Here is a 22,053-nt window from a genome sequence, read left to right on the forward strand (position 1 = left end):
TCCAGTTCAAATCTCAACCCCATTGCCTTCTGGTTGTATAATACAGAACAAGTTGTTTCACCCCCTATACCTTGCTTTCCTCATACACAAAAGGCTGGCTTTGTTTTGAGGATTAAATGACATAATCCATGTGTATCACGTGGAACGTAGAAAGTGCCCTATAATTATCAGCTTGCTTTTTTCCCCCCCATTAAATTCTAACTCTCATCATGGATACCTGTTACAGGGAAAGCATGACATTAGGATCGATTCTGTCTCTCAGTTTTCCCCTCAGACTGGGGCTGATTGATCCCATTTATTTCATGAATGTTTGTTAAATGCCTACTGCGTGCCATGCGTGGAATGAGAGACTCTGAAGATATAAATATCGTGGGACACGGTCCCTGCTCCTGGGATGCTGCTGGTCAAGGAGGTAGACATTTTTGGTCACGCTGCTATGCCAAAAGCATAAATAAATACATAAATCCAAGGTCAAAGAGTGTGGATCAGCTGCTTCGAGAAGGGCCAGGGAGTTTTGAAAGCACGTTTGTGGAGGCACAGACTGGGTTAACAGCCCAGACCTGCACTCCCTGCAGTGAATGCAAATTGCTTAACTTCTCTAAACCTCCCTTTCCTCATCTTTGAAATGGGCCTGATTCCGTGGTGTGCTGAAGCCTGCTCCTATTGGCTTGGGAGAGCCTCCTGTTAAATATTCAAAAATTTTGCAAGCCAGTGGTTAAAGCCCTTGGTAGCTTGAAATCAGGATCAATATTTACACCCTGTTAATCAGCAAAGTCTATAGTTCAAAGCTCCTCCCTAACCCCAGCTGGCTCACTGCACACCACAGGAACCTGTGGAGGAAAGGCAAAACATGACCTTTACCCTCTTGGGGTTTTTGGCTGGGCCTGAAAATTTAATTAACATAAAACAGATCGACAGGAAAAAAAGCACACATATTGATTGAATGTGTTTTACAGTGACAGGGCAGGGGAGAGCCCTCGTAAGGAAATGAGCACCAAAGAGGTGGCAGAACCTGAATGCTTTTCCAACAGATTGGACAAAGAGGGGTGATTGTGGAGAAGTAACTGAAATATATAGAAAGAAGGCTCTTAAAAGGTGGGCCTTGACTCCCAGGTGAAGAATGTTTCTTTTCTCCTGGGACAGGGAAGGCATCTTTCACTTGGGAGTGTTATCTCTTGTTTTCAGAATGAAAAAAAGAGAGATTAGAATGCCCTTCATGCATCTGCTGTTTTTCAAGTGCCTTTAGCTCAAAATAATCCTTATGCCAAAGCAGCATGTTTTGAGGTGCCATATTCTGCTGCTGTTATGAAGATGAATGAAATAACAAAACTGTGGTATCTGACGCATAGTAGAGGTTCAACATGGGGTGACTCTAAGTATTTCATGTAGAATATATTAATCATATACATCCTGCACTTTCACAGTCATAGTCTTATTTAGTCCTCATAGCAGCTAGGAGGTAGTTTATTTTTAGTTCTGTAAATGAAGTTTTTTTTATACCTACGAATGAAGAAGAGCCAGGATCAAATTCAGTTTCCCTTGCCTCCAAGTGGAGTGTTCTTTCCACCAGACCCAAACTGCCTCTGGATGGATGGTGTTGCTCTGCAAACAAGTATCATTGCTGTGGATTTAGCTGTTTTGTAACCACTTTTGTTGTTTTTTGTTATTGATTCACTGGATGAAAGAAAGCAGGATAAGTACCCAAGTGGAAGAAGACAGCCCTGGGCCACACAGCTGGTGGAAGGCTCCCTGAGCCAAGCTGGAGGTGAATGCCACCAGTCTGCTGTGTCCATGTCATTGTCAAGACAGAACTGTGACCACTACTCTCAGTAAATGTCGCTTCCTGGAAACCTCAGCTCAGGATTACCTCACCATTGATGTCAGAAGCCTCTTGATGAAAATGAAAGAGGTGAGTGAAAAAGTTGGCTTAAAACTCAACATTTAGAAAACAAAGATCATGGCATCTGGTCCCATCACTTCATGGCAAATAGACGGGGAAACAGTGGAAACAGTGTCAGACTTTATTTTTGGGGGCTTCAAAATCACTGCAGATGGTGACTGCAGCCATGAAATTAAAAGACGCTTGATCCTTGGAAGAAATGCTATGACCAACCTAGATAGCATATTCAAAAGCAGAGACATTACTTTGCCAACAAAGGTCTGTCTAGTCAAAGCTATGGTTTTTCTAGTAGTCATGTATGGATTCAGGAGTTGGACTATAAAGAAAGCTGAATGCCAAAGAATTGATGCTTTTGAACTGTGGTGTTGGAGAAGACTCTTGAGAGTCCCTTAGACTGCAAGAAGATCCAGCCAGTCAATCATAAAGGAAATCAGTCCTGAATATTCATTGGAAGGACTGATGTTGAAGCTGAAACTCCAATACTTTGGCTGCCTGATGTGAAGAGCCGACTCATTGGAAAAGACCCCAATGCTGGGCAAGATTGAAGGCAGGAGGAGAAGGGGATGACAGAGGATTAGATGGTTGGATGGCATCACTGATGCAATGGACATGAGTCTGAGTAGGATCCAGGACTTGGTGATGGACAGGGAGGCCTGGTGTGCTGCAGTCCATGGGGTTGCAGAGTCAGACATGAATGAGCAACTGAACTGTTATCAGGTCTGGGGTGAGAAATACACAAGATGAACCTGGGATATCTTAAAAGCCAGGAAGCTAATAAAGAAAGGCTTCTGGGATCATGGGCAATGGATTCTGAAGCCAACTTGAAGAAGTTCTCACTGGACAATTAAAGCAGTCTGAGCTTCAGTTAGAAAAATAATGTCAATGATTTAAGACACAGGAAATGTTTCAAGTCCACGAGTTAATAAAGATACTTGGGGGGAGAAAACCTAATTGGAAGATGCCAGAAAGCCAATCCATTCTTTTCCAATCTAGTAAATAACAAGACCAACCTAGATAGCATATTCAAAAGCAGAGACATTACTTTGCCAACAAAGGTCCTTCTAGTCAAGGCTATGGTTTTTCCTGTGGCCATGTATGGATGTGAGAGTTGGACTGTGAAGAAGGCTGAGCACCAAAGAATTGATGCTTTTGAACTGTGGTGTTGGAGAAAACTCTTGAGAGTCCCTTGGACTGCAAGGAGATCCAACCAGTCCATTCTGAAGGAGATCAGCCCTGGGATTTCTTTGGAAGGAATGATACTAAAGCTGAAACTCCAGTACTTTGGCCACCTCATGCGAAGAGTTGACTCATTGGAAAAGACTCTGATGCTGGGAGGGATTGGGGGCAGGAGGAGAAGGGGACGACAGAGGATGAGATGGCTGGATGGCATCACTGACTCGATGGACGTGAGTCTGAGTGAACTCCGGGAGTTGGTGATGGACAGGGAGGCCTGGCGTGCTGCGATTCATGGGGTCGCAAAGAGTCGGACACGACTGAGCGACTGATCTGATCTGATCTGAAATAACAAGAATCAAGCATGTATCCTGCTTTCTCTGGGTGAATTGTACTTCATGGCAACAAAATACAAGAGAGGAGAAAGTTCTTTTCATAGAAGTATTTTAGCTAAGGAATGAAGAACGAATGATAAGAGTACCGCATTTTGAAATTCCTAGTGAATTTCGGTATTGACATCGGTATTGACTGCTAGCATCACAAAAAGAGATAATCAAATGTTATATGCCTCTTGATGGAAAAAAAAGCATATTATCTATGAAATTTTTTTGCTGTAAATCAAGCCTAAATCTGATCACATTGGAGCTCGGTGGGTAGAGTCTTCCCTCTGATGCCACTGGCCTTTTATTTTTTAACCAATCAGAAGTAGGCATTATTGCATTATGGTCACAGCAGTGTTTCTCCAACTTGGGTAACTTGGATCCCTTTTAAAGGAAAGGATTCTTACAGAGCCCCAGTAGTGATTGAAATTATCCTTTTTAAAATATGTGTATTTTAAATTACTTTTATTGGAGTATAAATGCTTTACAATGTTGTGTTAGTTTCTGCTGTACAACAAAGTGTACCAGCTATATTATGTATGCATATATCCCGTCCCTCTTGAGCCTCCCTCCTTCCAAAATTATTATACTACTTACTGTAGACCTACAGCTAGACATGGATATTTTATGTTCGTGGCTCCTATACAGCTGTGAAACCATATACATTTACAAGTCAAATACAAACAAAACTACCAAACAAAACTCAAATGAGCAACACTGATTTAATGTGAGGGAAGATGTTTTGCTGAAATGAAGTGACTGCTTGCAAAGGAGCATGGTACTGCTGGCAGTTTTCAGTTTCAGCACTGTACGCAGTTGGCTAGCACAATTCTCTCGCCATTTTTATCTAAAAATTCTCCAGGATCGTGAGGTGTGATGTGACTTTACTTGGTCTTTGCTTGGCAAGAGTTCACTGTTAATGATAGGGTGTCAAGGTGAGCAGCATAAACACAGATAGAAGTGGTTGTACTCACAATTGTGGCTGGGATTTGGTTACAAGGTGATTACCTAGCTCAGTGGCCATCAGCCCTGGCTTTACTTTGGAATGTACATTAAGAAATAAATTAAGATTCTCTCAGGGTGAGGCATTAGTATTTCTTAAAAGCTTTCTAGGTGATTGTCATGTGCAGCCAGTATTGAGAACTACTGATTTCGAGAATCCAGAAAATGCTTATACACTTGGCCCTCCCTTATCTGTGAGTTCTGCATCATTGGATTCAAGTAATAGTGAATGGAAAATATTTGGAAAAAAAAATTCCAGAATCCCCCTCGGATACTGAGGGACAACTGTACTGATTATTCTTTAGACTATAATCCAAAAGAAACACCAAATTCAATCATTCTGAGAGAGAATATGCCAGTGAACCCCCAGGGGTTTGAGAAATTTGGTTTGGAGTTTGATTCCCAGGCCTAGTTGTGTGGCCTTAGGCAACTTAACCTCTCTGAGGGTTAGTTTCTCATTATAAAAAGAAACTAATAATAGTATCTACCTCACAGGATGTTCGTGAGAATTAGATGACATCATGACTGTACAAAGCGTCAAGTGGAATGCCTGGTTCCTGGTGAGTACTTACTAACGTTAGCTCCTATGAACTATTACGTTGATAACCATGTGGAAGCTACTAAAAATATTTGCTGGGTTGATGTGAGCCCCAAGAAAGAGAAGTGACAGGGGCAAGAGGGTGCTGGGAGAACCTTTCAAGGAAGGGCAGTTAGTGGCCTTTGATAGAAGAGGAAACCAAGGCAATGATGGCAAGGATGGGGGTAGGGGTGGAGTGGGCTCCATAAGGGTGTGGGCCTGTGAGCCTGGGTTGTGGGTGATGGCTGACTAGGTTGAAACCTGGACCAGCAGCACAAAGAAAAGGGATGAGAATAAAACAGAGTCACCCTGACATGACCATCCTCAGAAAGACATGATGAAGCAGGGAGACAAAGATGAGGCCAGTCAGGTAAACAGAATCTTGGGAGCAGACATGGCCACCTGCAGATTCTGAACACGAGGGTGGGCCTCCCAGGGCCTGGCCGGCTCCCTCAGTTGCTGCTGAGCAGCCCCTTGCTTCAAGGAGCAGAGATGTGTCATCATTCTAGGCCCTGCTGGGGACTCACAGTACTGTGTTGAGTGGGTATGAGATCTTAGATTTCTTCCAAACCATTGGTTGTGCATTTCTGTGAAAAAGACTCCATTTTCTTTCCCTAGAAAGGCTGCCTGGTGAAATCTACACAGCTGATGACTTTGGGCTCTGGTTTGGACCATGACAGACCATCCGTCTACTATTGACCCTATAATCAGGTTGGTGGCTGGATGTCTCCTGAGCCTATGTGTGGACAGACCCAGCCACTTCCTGTTTTAGCTGTATCAAGAATTACGATTTTATTAAGGGAGATAATAAACTTAGCAAATAAGAGTTATTTTCCTAAACTACGCAGAGAAAACCAGAAAATATTCTTACGTAAGAACTGGCAAGTTCTTAGGCCTGAAATACTATTCTTCCCAAATGATGTTAGGCATAACATATTAGTAAAATAGTAATTTTAAAGTTATCTTTACAGAAGTCTTGTTTACCTGGAGTCTCTCCCCAAACCCTGCCACTTTTTCACGTTTTTGTTTTTTATTCCCTTTGATTTCCCTGGAACGTGCTTTCTTACTTGCCTGGTGATTTCAAGTTTTGCAGATTTGTTTTTAGTTCAGTTTTTAAACAGGTGTCTTTGTAAGGAGAGTTGAACAGTCAGTGGGCTGATGCTGTGGTGTTTCAGTTTCTAAGTTTTAAACTTATGGGACTTCTTTAAAGTGGACACAAAAACTTCATAAAAGCTTTCATGTTGACAACACTGGGCCTTTAGGGCTAAGCTCTAAGAAGGATGAGAAAACAAAGAGTTACATTGTAACTCCCTTGGTTAATCTAATTTATTCACATATTTAACCACAGTCAGCATGTAGTTGTTTTCCTCAAAGAGGCCCACTTTCCAAAACACAATTTTCAAAATGTCTTCTCTCCCCACAAAGCTCCTTGTGTTTCATTAACCCTTTTTGTGCTTGCCAGCGTTTCTCTCCTATAGTTATTTGCCAGCTTAGCAGGACCCTGGTTGAAAATTGACTCTAACCCTGTTTTCATGACATACTCTCTAAGCTACCAATTAATCCCAAGGCTCTCCTGTTAAATACAGTACAGGACCCTACTTGTGTATATGGCTGCCTTCTAATTTAGGAAGCCACAAAAGACTGAAACCAAGGGATGCAAGCCAAAATCCTCCTTTGAGTGAGAAGCCCAGTATTTATTTCCTGGAGAACACAGAAAGAAGATACTGAGTACTGCTTTTCAGTTATCTGATGAATTCTTTTGGAAAAGATTCATCTTGGAAATCAGTACAGTGATTATTAACTAACATGTTCATTATTGTGGGAATTAGTAGCTTTAGGAATTTAGGTCAGTGTCATGAGTAATAAAAAGGAGTTCACCTATCTATCTGTCTTCTCCTCAGCCCTCTTTGGGAGTTAATTTTCAGTCCTGGAGAAAGGTCTTAGCTACTTCTTCCCCCATCCCCAGTGGCTTTAACCACCCCTGCGGTTTCTCTGCATAAATGTCCATGGTGTTAACACAGTTCGAGAAACTTGTCCTCCAAATAGGATGGTGATTTCCCTGACTGGTACCTGTGTCCAACTCCAGCCTTTTAGTTTACCATGTTCCTGTAAAAATGTGGAATTTTTATTCTTGCCTGACTAGCAAAGTGATCTACTTTCCCTTCAGCCTAGTGTTTTGTGTGGGATGAGGTTGTTGTGAGCAAGATGTTTTTCCTCCCAATTTCCAGTATTTCAGAATCCCATTTCCACCTCTTTTACTGGTGTAAAAAATGGGCTTTTTTTTTGCTGTGGGGCCTCAGTTTCTAAGCTCTTGAAAATTCTGTTGGGTTAAGTGTACAGTGTCATCAATAGAAAGTCATATTTTATATGTTGCTACATATAAAACCTTGGGATTCAACTGGCTTCTTTCTAGACATTGGGAATACAGGCACAACATAGCTCCTGACCATCAGACACTTTAGACTGGATTAAAAACTCTTTTTAAAAAATTGTAAAATTATCATGTTTCTTGGGCATTTTTATTTTGCACTCAACAGCAAGAAAAATGACTAAGAAATAAAAGATCAGTAACAATGCTTACACCAGATAATTAAATCAAAGGGTACTTTATTAAAAAAAGAATCAAAACAGAAACTCTAAGTACCAGTGTGTACATTGTACACATTTAAATGACTCACAAGAATGAAGTTTTTTTCATAGACATTATCATACCACCTGTTGTTTATCAAAAGATGTTAAAAGAGAAATCTGTCTCCAACCTGTATACAAGATTGCCATCTTAAACAGACCTTATTTCAAACATGCAACAACGCCACTGGTAATAAAGCTTTGGAATGGGTGCTCATTCTATTATTTCACTACAAAGAGGAGAGAAAGCAAGATAAGTTGAGAAGTTATTCTAAAATAGAATGGAAGCTGTCATTTTCTACACCAGCACTCCTCACTCCTCTGCTGCCATTTTTAGCAAGTACTCCTTGTCGATCTTGAAGAGTCTCCATCCCTCTTCGCTGGATAGATCAGAGGCACCTCTTCTTTTGTAGAAGTTGATAGATGGTTCATTCCACTCTGCCACCAAGAAGTGCATGCTGCTGCAGCGACACTTCATTGCAACCTGTTACACGGGAAAGGAAAATGAACTCAGTGACGGTGCACCTGCTTTCCAAGACCCAATTTCAATTCAGTCCTTCAAATAACCCAGTAATCCTTGCAAATTTGGAAACCAAACACCAAGACATACCTGGCTTAGCTTCTTCAGAATTTCTGAGCCTATGCCAAAGCCTAAAAGAACGAGAAGTACCATTTTAAAAAGTCATTTTAAGGACTTCAAGCCCCGATTTCTCTTTAGAGCAGCCCCCCTGAACTCAACCATACCTCTATAATCGCTCATCACAAAGAAGTCCTCAAGATACAACAGTTTGCCGATCCATGGATCATAGGTAAAATAGTACATGGCAAAACCAACAATGCTGTGTCCTGTAATAAGAGTATCACATGAGTTACGGATGAAAAAGAATCTGTCAAGGTTGTAGGTGCAAAATCAGAAGCCTATCATAAGTTTAAAAAATATACATGCATGTATCATAAAAATAAGTAGCCATTGGACCGGACTATCTTCTGATTTTTAGGCTAGTGCAATCCAGATCACTGTTGGATGATCTCACTGTTCTTAGAACATGTTTTCACAAAAAGCACACGTTAGAGCTAGCTGAAGCCAGGCTAAAACCATGGACTGGCCACTTGGCAATCTGTTGCATCTCACACTCAGGATTGAGAATGCTTTCATTACTTGCCAGAGTGAAAGTGCTATGGTCTTAAACTAAACACACACATTATTCACATCCTATTGGTATGTTGACTTGGGAATAAGTCAGGTTTACACGGCAGTTCAGAATAGTAAGTATTTGTAGTTTAGAAACCCTGCTTCCTTAAGGTCAGGACATAAGGCCGAAACAGTAAGGTTTAATTTCAGAACTTGCCTTCCAATTCACACATTTTCAATTTGCTTTCCCCAGTGTTTAAGTCGGAAGAAACAGAGGTACTCAGGTATGATGTAACATCCACATACCTCTGGAAAGTACCTCATCCCTTATGTATTTTGCTCATTTTTTTTTCTAGCAGGAGGAAATGACCTCAGAACAAAAACCTTAATCACCCCCCAACCAGGCCCATCAACTTCCCCCTTTGGCTTTGTCTTTTGGCCATTCAACAATGACCAGGAAGAAAAACAACAACAACAAAGAAAAAACGAAGAAAAATAAAAGGAAAAAAGCATCCGACTTCTTCTTAATAGGTGTCTGTAATTCCAATTGGAAGCAAAAGTTTCAAATTAAACTTTCTAGCCATCTTATAGTCCTTCCCAAACAGGAAGCGAGTACATTGGAGCTTCTGATCTACCGTGTTTTAAGTGTGTGATAATAGGGCCTTACCTCATTTATCATGATCATCTACTTTATTGTGTAAAGGATCTTTTAGTTACCTCCCCGCCCATCCATGTACACGGAAGGGCCATGTACATGGCGAAGCTAGAGACTGTAACCTGAAGATTGGGACAAATTAAAGAAAAAAATGTAATTTAACACAGATACAAAAAAGGTTACGTTAGGGTCAAACAAGAACCATTTATGAAACTGAATTTACAACAAATGACTTTATACCAAACTTTTCCGGGTCTCCACCGCATTCTGATACTTACATAAACAGCTCAAACTCTTCCGGGTCTCCACAGCACTGATACTTAAAGAGCTCTTTTAACCCGCCCTATTATTAAGTGCAGCACATCTATTTTTTTTTTTTCAGTACTTTGAACACTGGCTGGCTATTATTTCTGGCCAATTTCTCAGTTAAGTAACTTCAGCCTGTGTTGTCAGTGCTTCTACAGAGCGGACTCTACGTCTTACACAACACTCGGTCTCTTCGGCTTCTAGAAGGGCAGGGCGATTACCTTCCGGAGTCAGGTGCTCCTTGGGCACTTCTGCAACTAAGCAGTGGTAGAAGGGGTGCTCTCCGAAACCGTCTTCCAGCAGATCTGCAAGAAGGGGAAGCAGAGACAGTGTTGGAGTCAGTGAAGGTCGTCCCCCAGACGCTCGTCCCCTGCCCTGCCACTGATGCGTTACCTTTTTCAGTTAACATTACTTGCTCTTCCATGTATTCGTATTTAGCCAATTCCTGGGTTGAGGCACATAAGAAAAAGGAAGAGAAGCAGAACATTAAGTGAGGCCCCGGCCCGGACAGCTCGGGGGAAGGGGGTGGGCGGGGCGGGGATTCGTTTCGAGTTTCGCCCGGAGCAGCGCCGCCTGGCCGGGGCTGTGGGTAGGCGGCCGGAGAAAAGGGACCTGCGGGGTACAAGGACCCCAACTCCGCCTCGGGAGGAGCCCGAGCTTCCCGCTACCTTGATCAGCCGCAGGATGTCACTGCAGTCGGCAGCGGTGGCCGGGCGGATCACGAATTTAGCCATTTTCGTCTTTTGCTTTTCTTCCCTTTGCGGACCAGGCCCCTGTACTTGAACAGTAGGAGGAGGTGGTTCCTCATTCGTCTCCCCGGAGCGTCCTCTTCCCAGTCAGGATGGCACCATGACCCGGCGAACCTCTGCGAACAACGTAAGACAAGCAGCTCACTGCAACTGGAGCCGCGCGCGCTCCTGCCGTCGGGCTCTCTGCCTTTTAGCTTGAAGAAGCCCCGCCCCGGGACGTGAGGCGGAGGCGCCTCGACCAATGAGGTCGCGACCGCCCCCTCTTCCGGGCACCTCCCTCTTTTCCGGGCCCCTGTGTGAACCTGGCCGGCGCGGGCGGGGTGCGGCGGCGAGGCGCTAGGCTGAGCTCTCTAGTGGCGCCCTCTCGTGGCACATGGTAGAGGCTTCCCGAAAGTCCAACCTCCCAGCCTAGGCGTCCCCGAAGTGACCTTTGCAAAAGGAAGAGAGAGGTTCCCCTTTGGGCCCTGGACCAATGACTTGACAGTTTCTTCTGTGGAGACACCTGGCTTTGAGCAGTGAGGGGATGAGAGTAGCGGCTCCCATAGGGTGGTCTGGGGGCCCGTGTGGGTCCCAAGATCATTTCAGAACTAGCTTCATAGTAATAGGGTTTCATTTGCCTTTCTTAGTTTCGCTGGAATTTTCCAGAGAACTGATGTATGATGACGTCATTGCTCTCATGACTGAAGGAATGTGTGCTTGCATGTTGTGTTTTCTAGAATTTCCCAAGGTAAGCTATTTGGCTTCCTCAATAATTCTTTCCCCCTCTGCTGGTAATTTTTAGAGTTAACAGAATATTTTCTTTCTTACTTTTTTCATTTTTATTTTTTTCTTAAAATCTCTGGCTTTCCTATGGAAACACTTGTGCCTGAGGTACACTCCTTCTGACTTGCATTTAGTGAGGGTCCGCTCATAGAACATTTTCTGTTTTGCTTGTCTAAATATGTCTTTCAGTTATCCTAAAGTTCTTGGAGGATTTATTTCACTGTGAACGAATCTGAGGTTGGAAGTTCCTTTCTCTCAGCATATTGATGACATCTATCTTCTGGCTTCCATTGCTGTTTAAAGTTGTTACATTCCCTCCTTGCTCATTCCCTGCGCTTCTTCTCCCCTCCTTTAAAACTTTTTATTTTGAAGTAATTACAAATTTACAGGATGTGTGATGACATCCTTGCTTTGGTGACTAAAGGAAGGTGTGTTTGTATGTTCTCATGTTTTCTAGACTTTTCAAAGTTCAGCTTTTAGAATTTCTCAATGATTTTTAAATTTCCTGAGAGGAAAATGTTTGAGAACAGTTGGATTAGTTTATAGCTCTTCCTGGGTTATACCCAACTGGAGCAAGTACTCCATCCTTTTGCAGATACAGGTTTTTATTTACAAACCACCTTCCCAGACAGGCCTTCTGAGGGCCCTGCTTTGGCTGCCTAGCCTGGGTTCCTGACTGAGTCAGAGCGAAAGCATAAAAGGAGCCTGCAATGTTTTCAGTCTGTAGGTTGGATTATCACCAAATGACCCCCTCCCCCAACATTCAACATAACTCTCTGCCTCTGCTCAAAATATCCTGTAGGTAGAAAAGAAAGCAAAAGTAACTCCCCTTCCCACCCTCTGCGGATATCATGCGTAGTGAGTCATTGTGAGAGTTTATGGAATGTGTTTCTCAAACATCTTTAAAAATAGCATTGATTCTCATCTGCCTAAGCCACGTTAGGTAGTGTTTCCTGACACCATTGCACTTGGGATGACCGTACATAAGCCCTTCCTTCCTCTGCTTTGTTTTGTGTTGTGGGAAGACCCAGGAGAGCTTGTTACAGAATTAGTACTAACAGTAAGTTAGAACTCTGTGACTAAGCATTAATAATAACTGCCTCCTTGAAGCAAAAACAAGGCCGTTTTCAATGTGGTCTACTTAGTCTTTTAGAATAATGGTTGTTTGTCATTAAAACACATAATATATGTTTTTCTATTTATTCTGCTTTTCTGGTTTCAGTTTCATGTTTTTATGCTTCACTTTGCCATTATGACAATAAGGGCCCATTCAGAAAAACAGGTGGCTAGACAAAGCTCATTGATTGTGTTTTTTGCACAAGCTTAGAACCCTAAGAAATGTGGATTTTCTTTATGAATCAAGTTAGGTTTCTCCATTGTCAGGAATAGATAGATGCCATGAGTGACCAACATTACCTGCTCCTGATAGTGGAATTTAAATTTAAAACTGCATAGAAAGAGGTTAACTGCCTAGCATTTCGGAGAAGGCAATGGCACCCCACTCCAGTACTCTTGCCTGGAAAATCCCATGGACGGAGGAGCCTGGTAGGCTGCAGTCCATTGGGTCGCTAAGAGTCGGATACAACTAAGCGACTTCACTTTCACTTTTCACTTTCATGCATTGGAGAAGGAAATGGCAACCCACTCCAGTGTTCTTGCCTGGAGAATCCCAGGGACAGGGGACCCTGGTGCGCTGCCGTCTATGGGGTCGCACAGAGTCGGACACGACTGAAGTGACTTAGCAGCAGTAGCAGCCTAGCATTTGGAAAATTTTATTTTGTTAATGAGTCAACAAATCAACAACTATTTATTGACTCTTATGCTAGGTACTTGGGGGTTTATAATAAAGTAGGTCTAAGTTTTGAAAGAAGCCCTCAGGACATACAGTTTACTTTAGAGATATATTTATAGTTTACTACAACCAGATTCCCTGGTGGCTCAGAGGTTAAAGCATCTGCCTCCAACGTGGGAGACCCGGGTTCAATCCCTGGGTTGGGAAGATCCCCTGGAGAAGGAAATGGTAACCCACTCCAGATTCTTGCCTGGAAAAGCCTGGTAGGCTGTAGTCCACGGGGTCGCAAAGCGTCAGATACAAGTGAGCGACTTCACTTACTTACTTACAACCAGATTTAATCTTTATCAGAAAGATAATCCTATAACTGAAGAGGTCTGAGCAGGAGAAGAGTCGCAGGAAAGGAAACGGCCAGGGACATCATGGGTGTTTTACAGTCATTGTCTCATTTGATAACAGCTCTCTTGTGAAATAGCTAATGTTAGCTCCATCTTTGCAACAGAGAAAACCGGAGGCTCAGAGGGCTACAAAACTGCCACAGCTAGGAAATGGTAGAACTAGGAAAGAAGGAATTCTGTTGATTTCCATGCCAAAGTGAAGCTGTCCAATTTGCTCTATTAAACTGTTATGGAAGGTGTCATAGTTTTTTTTTTCTGTTTATAAAAATAATGCATATTGATTAGGAAAATTGGAGAAATACAGAAATAGAAAAAGTTAATAATAATTCCAATTAGTAGGCTGACTTCCTTCTAGTCTTTTCTATGTACATACACAGGTAGGGCTGATACTAAGTTGGTATGGACAGTGTAGTGAATTAAAATGGCCGCAAATTCATTGAAGCTCCTCCCATCAAGAGGTGGAGTCTGTTTCCCCACTCCTTGAATTTGGACTGGCTTTGTGACTTGCCTTGACCAATAAAATACAGTAAAAGTGGTAGTGTACAACTTCTAAGCAAGACCTCAAGAGATCATAAAGCTTCTGCTCACGTTCTCTTGGATTGCTGCTGCTGCCATATGAGGAAGCTTGAGCTAGCCTCCTTGAGGATGAAAGATTTCATGCATATGTAAGGCCAGATACATAAGTGACACCATCTTGGACCATTTAGTCCCAGTCGAGCTGTCAAATGATTGTAGCTACACAAGTAACCCTAGGTAAGACCAGTAGAAAAACCTCTTTGCTGTTCCCAGCCCATGTTATCAATCCACAGAATCATGAGTCAATAGAATGCTTGTTTTAAGCCACTACACTTCAGGGTTTTTCGTTACACAGCAAAGGCTTACTGAACTCAGATGGCCATTTGGGTTGTTTACTCCTGGCTTCCATTCTGATTGGTTGCAGCGTCCATTCTGACTGGTCTGTGCTTGCTTGTATTCGCTTAAAAATATTTTAAAAATAACCTGTGTGTGTTATGCCTATGTAATAAAAAGTTGGAATCATGTATCTATAATGCCTCTCCTGCTGAATAGTGTATTAGCTTCCTATCTACTGGGCTTCCCTGGTGGCTCAGACAGTAAAAGTGTCTGCCTGCAATGCGGGAGACCTGGGTTCAATCCCTGGGTCGGGAAGATCCCTTGGAGAAGGAAATGGCAACCCACTCCAGTACTCTTGCCTGGAAAATTCCGTGGATTGAGGAGCCTGGTTGGCTGCAGTCCATGGGGTCACAGAGTTGAACGCGACTGAGCGACTTCACTTTCACTTTCTTATCTACTACAGCTTTGTCCTCACACACTCCCCGCCTATGTGATTACGTCACTACGTAACCTTGTTAAGTCACTGTTTCTTCATCTGTAATGAGGAAATATTAATAGTATCCTTCATATGGTAATTGTTGTAAGGATTAAGCAAAGTAATACATATAAAGTACCTAGTGGGAATTCCCTGGTGGTCCAGTGGTTAGGACTCTGCATTCTCACTGCCAAGGGCCTGGTGTTCAGTCCTTGGTTGGGGGACTAAGATTCCACAAATAGTGTGGTGTGCGCACCCACCCCCCCCACAAAAAAAGAAGTACCCAGCATCGTACCTGGTATAATTGTTAGCATTATTACTATTAATAGTATAAAGTATTTTTCCATGCCAGTGAGTGTATTTAAATTAAATATATATAATGACTCCTTAGAGTTGCATTGTGTGCAATTTATTATACCATTCTATTGTTGAAGACTCAGGTGTTTTTCCAGTGATAAATAATATTTTGATAAACATCTTTTTATCCAAGTTTTAGCCCAGCTTTCTGATTGTTTTCTTATGTAGGTTCCTAAAAGTGAAATTGCTAGGTAAGCAGAGATGTAATTTTGTTGGTCTGGAGCCAGAGAAACACTCTAAAACTTCAGGTCCTCAGTACCTGAAAGTGTAATTTGAGATGACTCTTTAGATGTGCTCATTCTAGCTTGAATTATCTAAATTTTGGTAACATGTCTGTGTTCCACAGGTTGTAATAGATCTTTCTCAGAGGGTGTTTTTCTTTCTACATAACACAGGTGGGTGATAACCTGTGAGAATGATCAATGAATAAATACAACCAGCTCCAAGAAAGCATCTTGTTTGGGGCCAGAATTTTCTTTCTTTTCAAATTTATTTTTTATTGATATGTAGTTGAATTACTGGCCAAGATACCTTCCTTTCTTTTCTTTACCTTACCTTTCATTTTGAGAAACTACAATTTAGGACATGGAAAGCTCTTCATCTTTGGGAGTAAACCATGAAAAGTGTAAGACTTCTCTTTGTAAATGTAAAGTATTATATGACTTCAGGCCGCAGTTGAAAGAGCCTGGTCAGTAATAAGCGAAGTATTAACCAGGCCTCTTGTTTGCAAGTGAAGTTACCCCATTCTAACTGGCTTAGGCAGAAGGAGAATTCGCTGCCCATTGCAAGAAGCACAGGTATGACAGGAACCAGGACCTTGTGGTACCACCTGAAATGTATATTGAGTGAGAGAGAAGATCACAGCTTGTGATGGGCGGATATTTGTTTCCCAGAACAGCATTTCCTGCTTTTGAAAAATTATTTCCCCTTACTCCCAGGTGGCATTAGTGGTAAACAACCCTCCTGCCAGTGCAGGAGATGTAAGAGACACAGGTTTGATCCCTGGGTCCAGAAGATGCCCTGGAGAAAGAAATGGCAACCATTCTCCAGTATTCTTGCCTGGAGAATTCCACGGGCAGAGGAGCATGGTGGGGTACAGTCCATGGGGTTGCAAAGAGTTGGACACAACTTAAGCAACTTAGTGCACACACACACACACACACAGCTAGATGCTTTTTCTTGGTCATGCGTGTGTGCTCTTTGTGACCCTACGGACTGTAGCCCCCAGGCTCCTCCATCCATGGGATTCTTCAGGCAAGAATACTGGAGTGAGGTAGCTATTTCCTTCTCCAGGGGATCCTCCCAGCCCAGGGATTGAACCCCTGTCTCTTCTGTCTCCTGCAGGCAGATTCTTTACCACTAGCGCCACCTGGGAAGCCCTTTTCTTGGTCAGGGAGCTGCTAATCAGAACATGCCACGCCCTTGGTCAATATTGTGATCCAAGCCATACCAATCATTCTTTTCTCATTGGCACCAAGAAAGTGCTTTCCTTTCTGCTGGCACACCTGGGAAGATATGGAGGTATGAGACAGTGACTTTGACTTGTGGGAAAGACTGACCACCTTAGGGTTTCTGGCTTTCTGTAGCCAAAGCTCAGATGGCCTATATCCTCTCAATCACTGCTGTTGCCTACCTCTGATGATGTCATCTCTCCTGCCACTACTACACACACATGGAAGGAGGAGAGAGCCAGATGGTCACAAAGTGTCCATTGCTTTCACCGCAGAAAGAAGTGGGGTTAAGATGTTCCTTGGCCAGAGATGGAGATTGGAGGTGGTAAATGCTGTTTGGGAATATGCAGAAATAGGGGTGATTATATTTTAATTCCCTGGAACATGCCCAGCTGTGCTCATTTCTGACCTTCACCACAAGGAATATCTATAGCAAGGCTGGGAATGAAAAGCTGTATCAGAAGATGGAGCAGAGACATTGTCCTGCTGCAAGAAGCTATCCCAAGCAGCCCCTATCTGTTTATAAGATGGAATGTGTTTGCCATCCTAGCCTAAATCCATCCCAGGCTGTCACTCTTGCCCTCCATGGGGCTCTTGCTGAGGATCATAAAAAATTGTGTTGGAGAGAGACCAGTGAGACCCTTTGGTTGAAGTTCAAGAGAGATGATCATGCCTCCTTTCTTCCTTTCTAATGCTCCTTGTCAGGAGGCTGGAACATTGGCAACTGTGGTAAATCCACAGGGATTGCCCCCTGGAAACCAGGCATAGAGGCTGAGTGACTTTTAGGCAAAGATATGGACATATTCCAAAGCTAAGACTGGTCTTGCTGTCCCAATGGCCTTTGCTCTCTATCCTGGACACTTTGTTTCATGGTTCCACAACAGAAAGGTAGTTATTTGAAAGCAAGTTTTGTTATACCATCGCTTTTGTGGTAGTTAGCTATTGCCACATAACACATTACCACAAACTTGGTGGCTTAAATTACATGCATTTATCATCACGGTTTCTGTCATTTGGAAGTTGAGGCATGGCTTAGCTGGGTCCTTTGCTCAGGGTGTCAGCCAGACTGTATTTTCATGTGGCAGCGTGGACGAGGAAGAATCCACTTGCAAGTTCAAGTCATTAGCATTGGCAGAATTCATTCATTTCCTTGACCGAGGGTCTTAGTTTCTTAATGCCCGTCAGTTGATGCCACTCATGATTTCTAGAAGTTGCCTGCAGTTCCTTGTAATGAGGGCTTACCCAATATGGCTATTTACTTCATCAGGCCAGCATGGAGAGTGTCTAGAGCAGTCTGCTAGCAAAATAGAGTCATTTTTTTTATTGTGAAAAAAACCACAAAACAAAATTTACTGCCTTAGCCATTTTTGCGTGTATGATGCAGTAGTGTTAACTACTGATGCATAGTATTGTGTAATAGATCTCTAGGACTTCTTTGTCTTGCAAAACTGAAACTCTGTATCTATTGAACAACTCCCTTTCCCCTTCCTCTGTGCTTTGTGCTGTGCTTAGTCTCTCAGTCATGTCCGATTCTTTGCAATCCCATGGACTGTAGCCCACCTGGCTCCTCTGTCCATGGGGATTCTCCAGGCAAGAATGCTGGAGTGGGTTGCCATGCCCTCCTCCAGGAGATCTTCCCAGTCCAGGTCTCCTGCATTGTAGATAGATTGTTTACTGCCTGAGCCCCCAGGGAAGCCCCTCTTCCTCTGCTGCTGCTGCTGCTGCTAAGTCACTTCAGTCTTATCCGACTCTGCACGACCCCATAGACGGCAGCCCACTAGACTCCCCCGTCCCTGGAATTCTCCAGACAAGAATACTGGAGTGGGTTGCCATTTCCTTCTCCAATGCATGAAAGTGAAAAGTGAAAGTGAAAGTGAAGTTGTGTCTGACCCTCAGCGACCCCATGGACTGCAGCCTACAAGGCTCCTCCATTCATGGGATTTTCCAGGCAAGAGTACTGGAGTGGGGTGCCGTTGCCTTCTCCGCCCCTTCCTCTAGCCTGCTGGTAACCACCATTCTACTTACTGTCTCTGAGTTTGACTACTCTAGGTTCCTCTTGTAAGTGGAGTCATACTGTATCATTTTATGACTTGTCTCATTTAATATAATGTTCTCAAAGTTTATCCATGTTGTAGCCTATGACAAAATGTCCTTCTTTTCAAAGACTGAACAACATTCCATTTTATGTATATACCACATTTCTTCATCCATTTATCCATCAGTGGACATTTAGGTTGCTTCCACCTTTTTGCTATTATGAGTAATGGTGTAGTGAACACAGGTGTGCAAATATCACTTCAAGATACTCTTTTAAATGATTTTGGATATGTGCCCTGAAGTAGGATTGCTGGGTTGTATGGTAGTTCTGTGTTTAATTTTTTGATTCCCATCAACAGTGCACAAGGATTCCTTTTCCTCCACATCTGTACCAGCATTTGTTATTTTCTGTTTTTTAAAAATTTCTAGTGGTCTTCCTAATAGGTGTGAGGTGATATTTCATTGTTATTTTGATTTTCGATTCTCCTATTAGTAGTGATGTTGAGTGTCTTTTCATATGCTTATTGGCCGTTTGTATATCTTCTTTGGAAAAATGTCTATTCAAGTCCTTTGCCTATTTAAAAATCAGATTATTTGTTATTGTTGAGCTGTGGGAATTCTTTCTATATTCTGGATGTTAACCTCTTAACAGATATGTGGTTTGCAAATGTTTTCTCCCTTTTAGTAGGTTGCTTTTTTACTCTGTTGTTTCATTTGATATGCAGAAGTTTTTAGAAATTTTTTTGGTTGTTTTTAAGTTTGATATAGTCCCATTTATTATTTTTTGCTTTTGTTGCCTGGCAGGAGAGAGGTTTTTGTTTGATTGATTGTTTGTTTAATTTTGGCTGCACCAGGTCTTAGTTGTGGCATGTGGGATCTTTAGTTGCAGCAAAGACCCTAATGCTGGGAAAGATTGAGGGCAGGAGGAGAAGGGGACGACAGAGGATGAGATGGTTGGATGGCATCACCGACTCAATGGACATGGGTTTGGGTAAACTCCGGGAGTTGGTGATGGACAGGGAGGCCTGGCGTGCTGCGGTTCATGGGGTCGCAAAGAGTCGGGGATCTAGTTGCCTGAGCAGGGATGGAACTCTGCCCCCCTGCATTGGGAGCATGGATTCTTAGCCAAGAGAGTTTTACATAATGTAGCATAATCCTAGGAGTGACACCCTATCATCCTTGCCATATTCTGTTGGTTAAAAGCAAGTAACAGATCCTGAATGCACTCAAGCAGAGGATCACAAGAGGTGTAAACACCAGGAGGCAGATTCCTGAGGGAAACCCTGGAGTCTGTCTGCATTTAAAGGGCAGTAATAGCCTGCATTTACCAAGCATTTATTAAGGTCTGTTTCCTGCCAAACATTTTGCTTGGGAAATGCTGAAACCAATATGGTATGGTCTGTGCCCTCCAGGGACTTACAGTTCAACATCCCAGGCCCTTACAGTTCTAGTTATGGTTGGAAGGGATCCAGCCTTCTGGAGAAAAAGGACAGGAACAGTCAGAACCTGTGTGACCTACCTCCTCCAGGCAGGCCTCCCTCTCTCCCCTTGTGAAGTCAAATCCAAAGGGAAGACTACTGCCCAACATTCAGCTCAGGGATCAAGGCTCTAACTCTTCATAAATGACTAGGCAATCTGAAAGTGTGATTAGTCATTCCTAGGCCTCCTAAAGCATCAGCTCAGCTCTTTGAATCTGGGCTTGGCGGTTACTTAGTAAGGAGATCATAGGAAATAATTGCCTGTTAGGGCAAAAAGTATAAGACACCCCCTCTTTTCCCTATGCCCCCTGGGTACACGCAATAGATTTTAAAGGTCAGAATCTAGTTTACCAATTTCTGTACCATTCATAAACTGGCAACTAAATATTAACAGTGAATTCAGGAAAATAGAGGATACTTCAGAGAAGGAAATGGAAGGGAGTGAAATCCAAGCAAGCAGTATGTGTCCTGTGCAGCAAGGAACAGACCCATGTTCTGGCCCTGGTATGAGTGGATGTTGGGCATATTCTGCTGGAGACCACAGAAATTATTACATGAGAATCATTCAGGAGGTGGAGGATATGGAGATGAGTCGTTTCTTTTAGGGGGATGATGGAGGTAGGAGAAGGATGCAAGAAGATCAAAAGAGGACCTAGACCATAGAATTGGGAAAACTGTGATACATTTTAAGTTATCCTTAAAAGATTAATTATAAGAGGGTACTATAGGCGAGGAAGAACCAAGATAGATATGCAACTAGCATTTCCTAGCACCTACTATGAGTGATATGCCTTGTTTGGCATTTTACAGATGTGATTTCATTTAGTCTTAATTACCTTGTATCATTACTATTTTTACATATGTTCCACTTTGTCATCTAAATTCTGATGAATTAAAAAGATATTTGGTTCCAGGACCTATTGTACAGCACATGGAACTCTGCTCAGTTTTATGTGACAACCTGGATGGGGGGGAAGTTTTGGAGAATGCATACATGTACATGTATGGCTGAGTCCCTTTGCTGTTCATCTAAAATTATCACAACATTATTAAACAGTTATACCCCAATACAAAATAAAGAGTTTTAAAAAATAAAGTATTTGAATAAAATAATTAAAAAAAAAACTAAAATAAAAATTTCAGAAACCACCCCCCACCCCAAAATGGGCAAAGGATTTGAATAGACATTTCTCCAAAGGTGGGAAAAAAGATATTTGTTGCTCTTTTAAGGTGATTTATACATTTCCATTCCAGAGCTTCAGGGAAAACAGGGAATGAAACCAAACAAATTTTTAAAAATAATTTAATTAATTTCTTTATTTTTGGCTGTGCTGGGTTTTTATTGCTGCATGTGGGCTTTGTCTAGTTGCAGTGAATGGGGGCTACTCTTAGTTGCTGGTGCGGGCTTCTCCTTGCAGTGGCTTCTCTTGCTGCAGGGCACAGGCTCTAGGGCATGTGGGCTTCAGTAGGTGTGGTGCACGGGTTTAGTTGCTCTGGACATGTGTAACCTTCCTGGACCAGGGATCAAACCTGTGTCCCATACATTGGAAGGCAGCCTCTTAACCATTGGACTACAGGGAAGTCCCTAAAATAATTTAAATAAAGCTGGCCTGGATGAATATAATCTGGGAGAATAGGTTTTTTTTTTCCTCTGAAGCCCTCCAACCTGTGTTGTTGAGATTTCTATCATAGAAGCATAGAATGTTAGCGATTCTCTAGTCCAAATTCCTTACCTAATAGCTAAGAAACTGAAGCCCAGAGAGGGTTAAGTGCTTGTCCAAGGTACTTTCCACACAGCTAGAAAGTGGCAAAGTCAGAAATACAACAGGAGTCTCTTAACCCCTAGTCAAGAGATCTTTTACTACACCACTGTGGAATTATAGTCCTCATAGATTTTCTGGGAAAAATGGAAAATTTAAAAACAAACATTGTCTTAAGGCTGGAGCTCA

General features: G+C 42.6%; 1 protein-coding gene and 1 long non-coding RNA gene across 2 annotated transcripts; one reads left to right on the forward strand and one right to left on the reverse strand.

Moving 5' to 3' along the window:
- The first annotated feature begins 514 nt into the window (after positions 1 to 514).
- LOC101905583 (uncharacterized) lies at positions 515 to 7,731 on the forward strand. The gene is made up of 3 exons (XR_240876.5): positions 515 to 1,909; positions 4,951 to 5,015; positions 5,651 to 7,731. It is a non-coding gene; the product is annotated as an uncharacterized lncRNA (long non-coding RNA).
- Positions 7,620 to 10,668, reverse strand: SAT1 (spermidine/spermine N1-acetyltransferase 1). Its single transcript, NM_001034333.2, is given in 6 exon segments — positions 7,620 to 8,144; positions 8,271 to 8,311; positions 8,405 to 8,506; positions 9,975 to 10,058; positions 10,147 to 10,198; positions 10,422 to 10,668. Coding segments are annotated over 6 exon segments (516 nt in total). The 5' UTR covers positions 10,488 to 10,668; the 3' UTR covers positions 7,620 to 7,973.
- Between the last annotated feature and the right edge of the window lie 11,385 nt (positions 10,669 to 22,053).

This window comes from Bos taurus, chromosome X, assembly GCF_002263795.3.
Source record: "Bos taurus isolate L1 Dominette 01449 registration number 42190680 breed Hereford chromosome X, ARS-UCD2.0, whole genome shotgun sequence".
NCBI lineage: Eukaryota > Metazoa > Chordata > Mammalia > Artiodactyla > Bovidae > Bos > Bos taurus.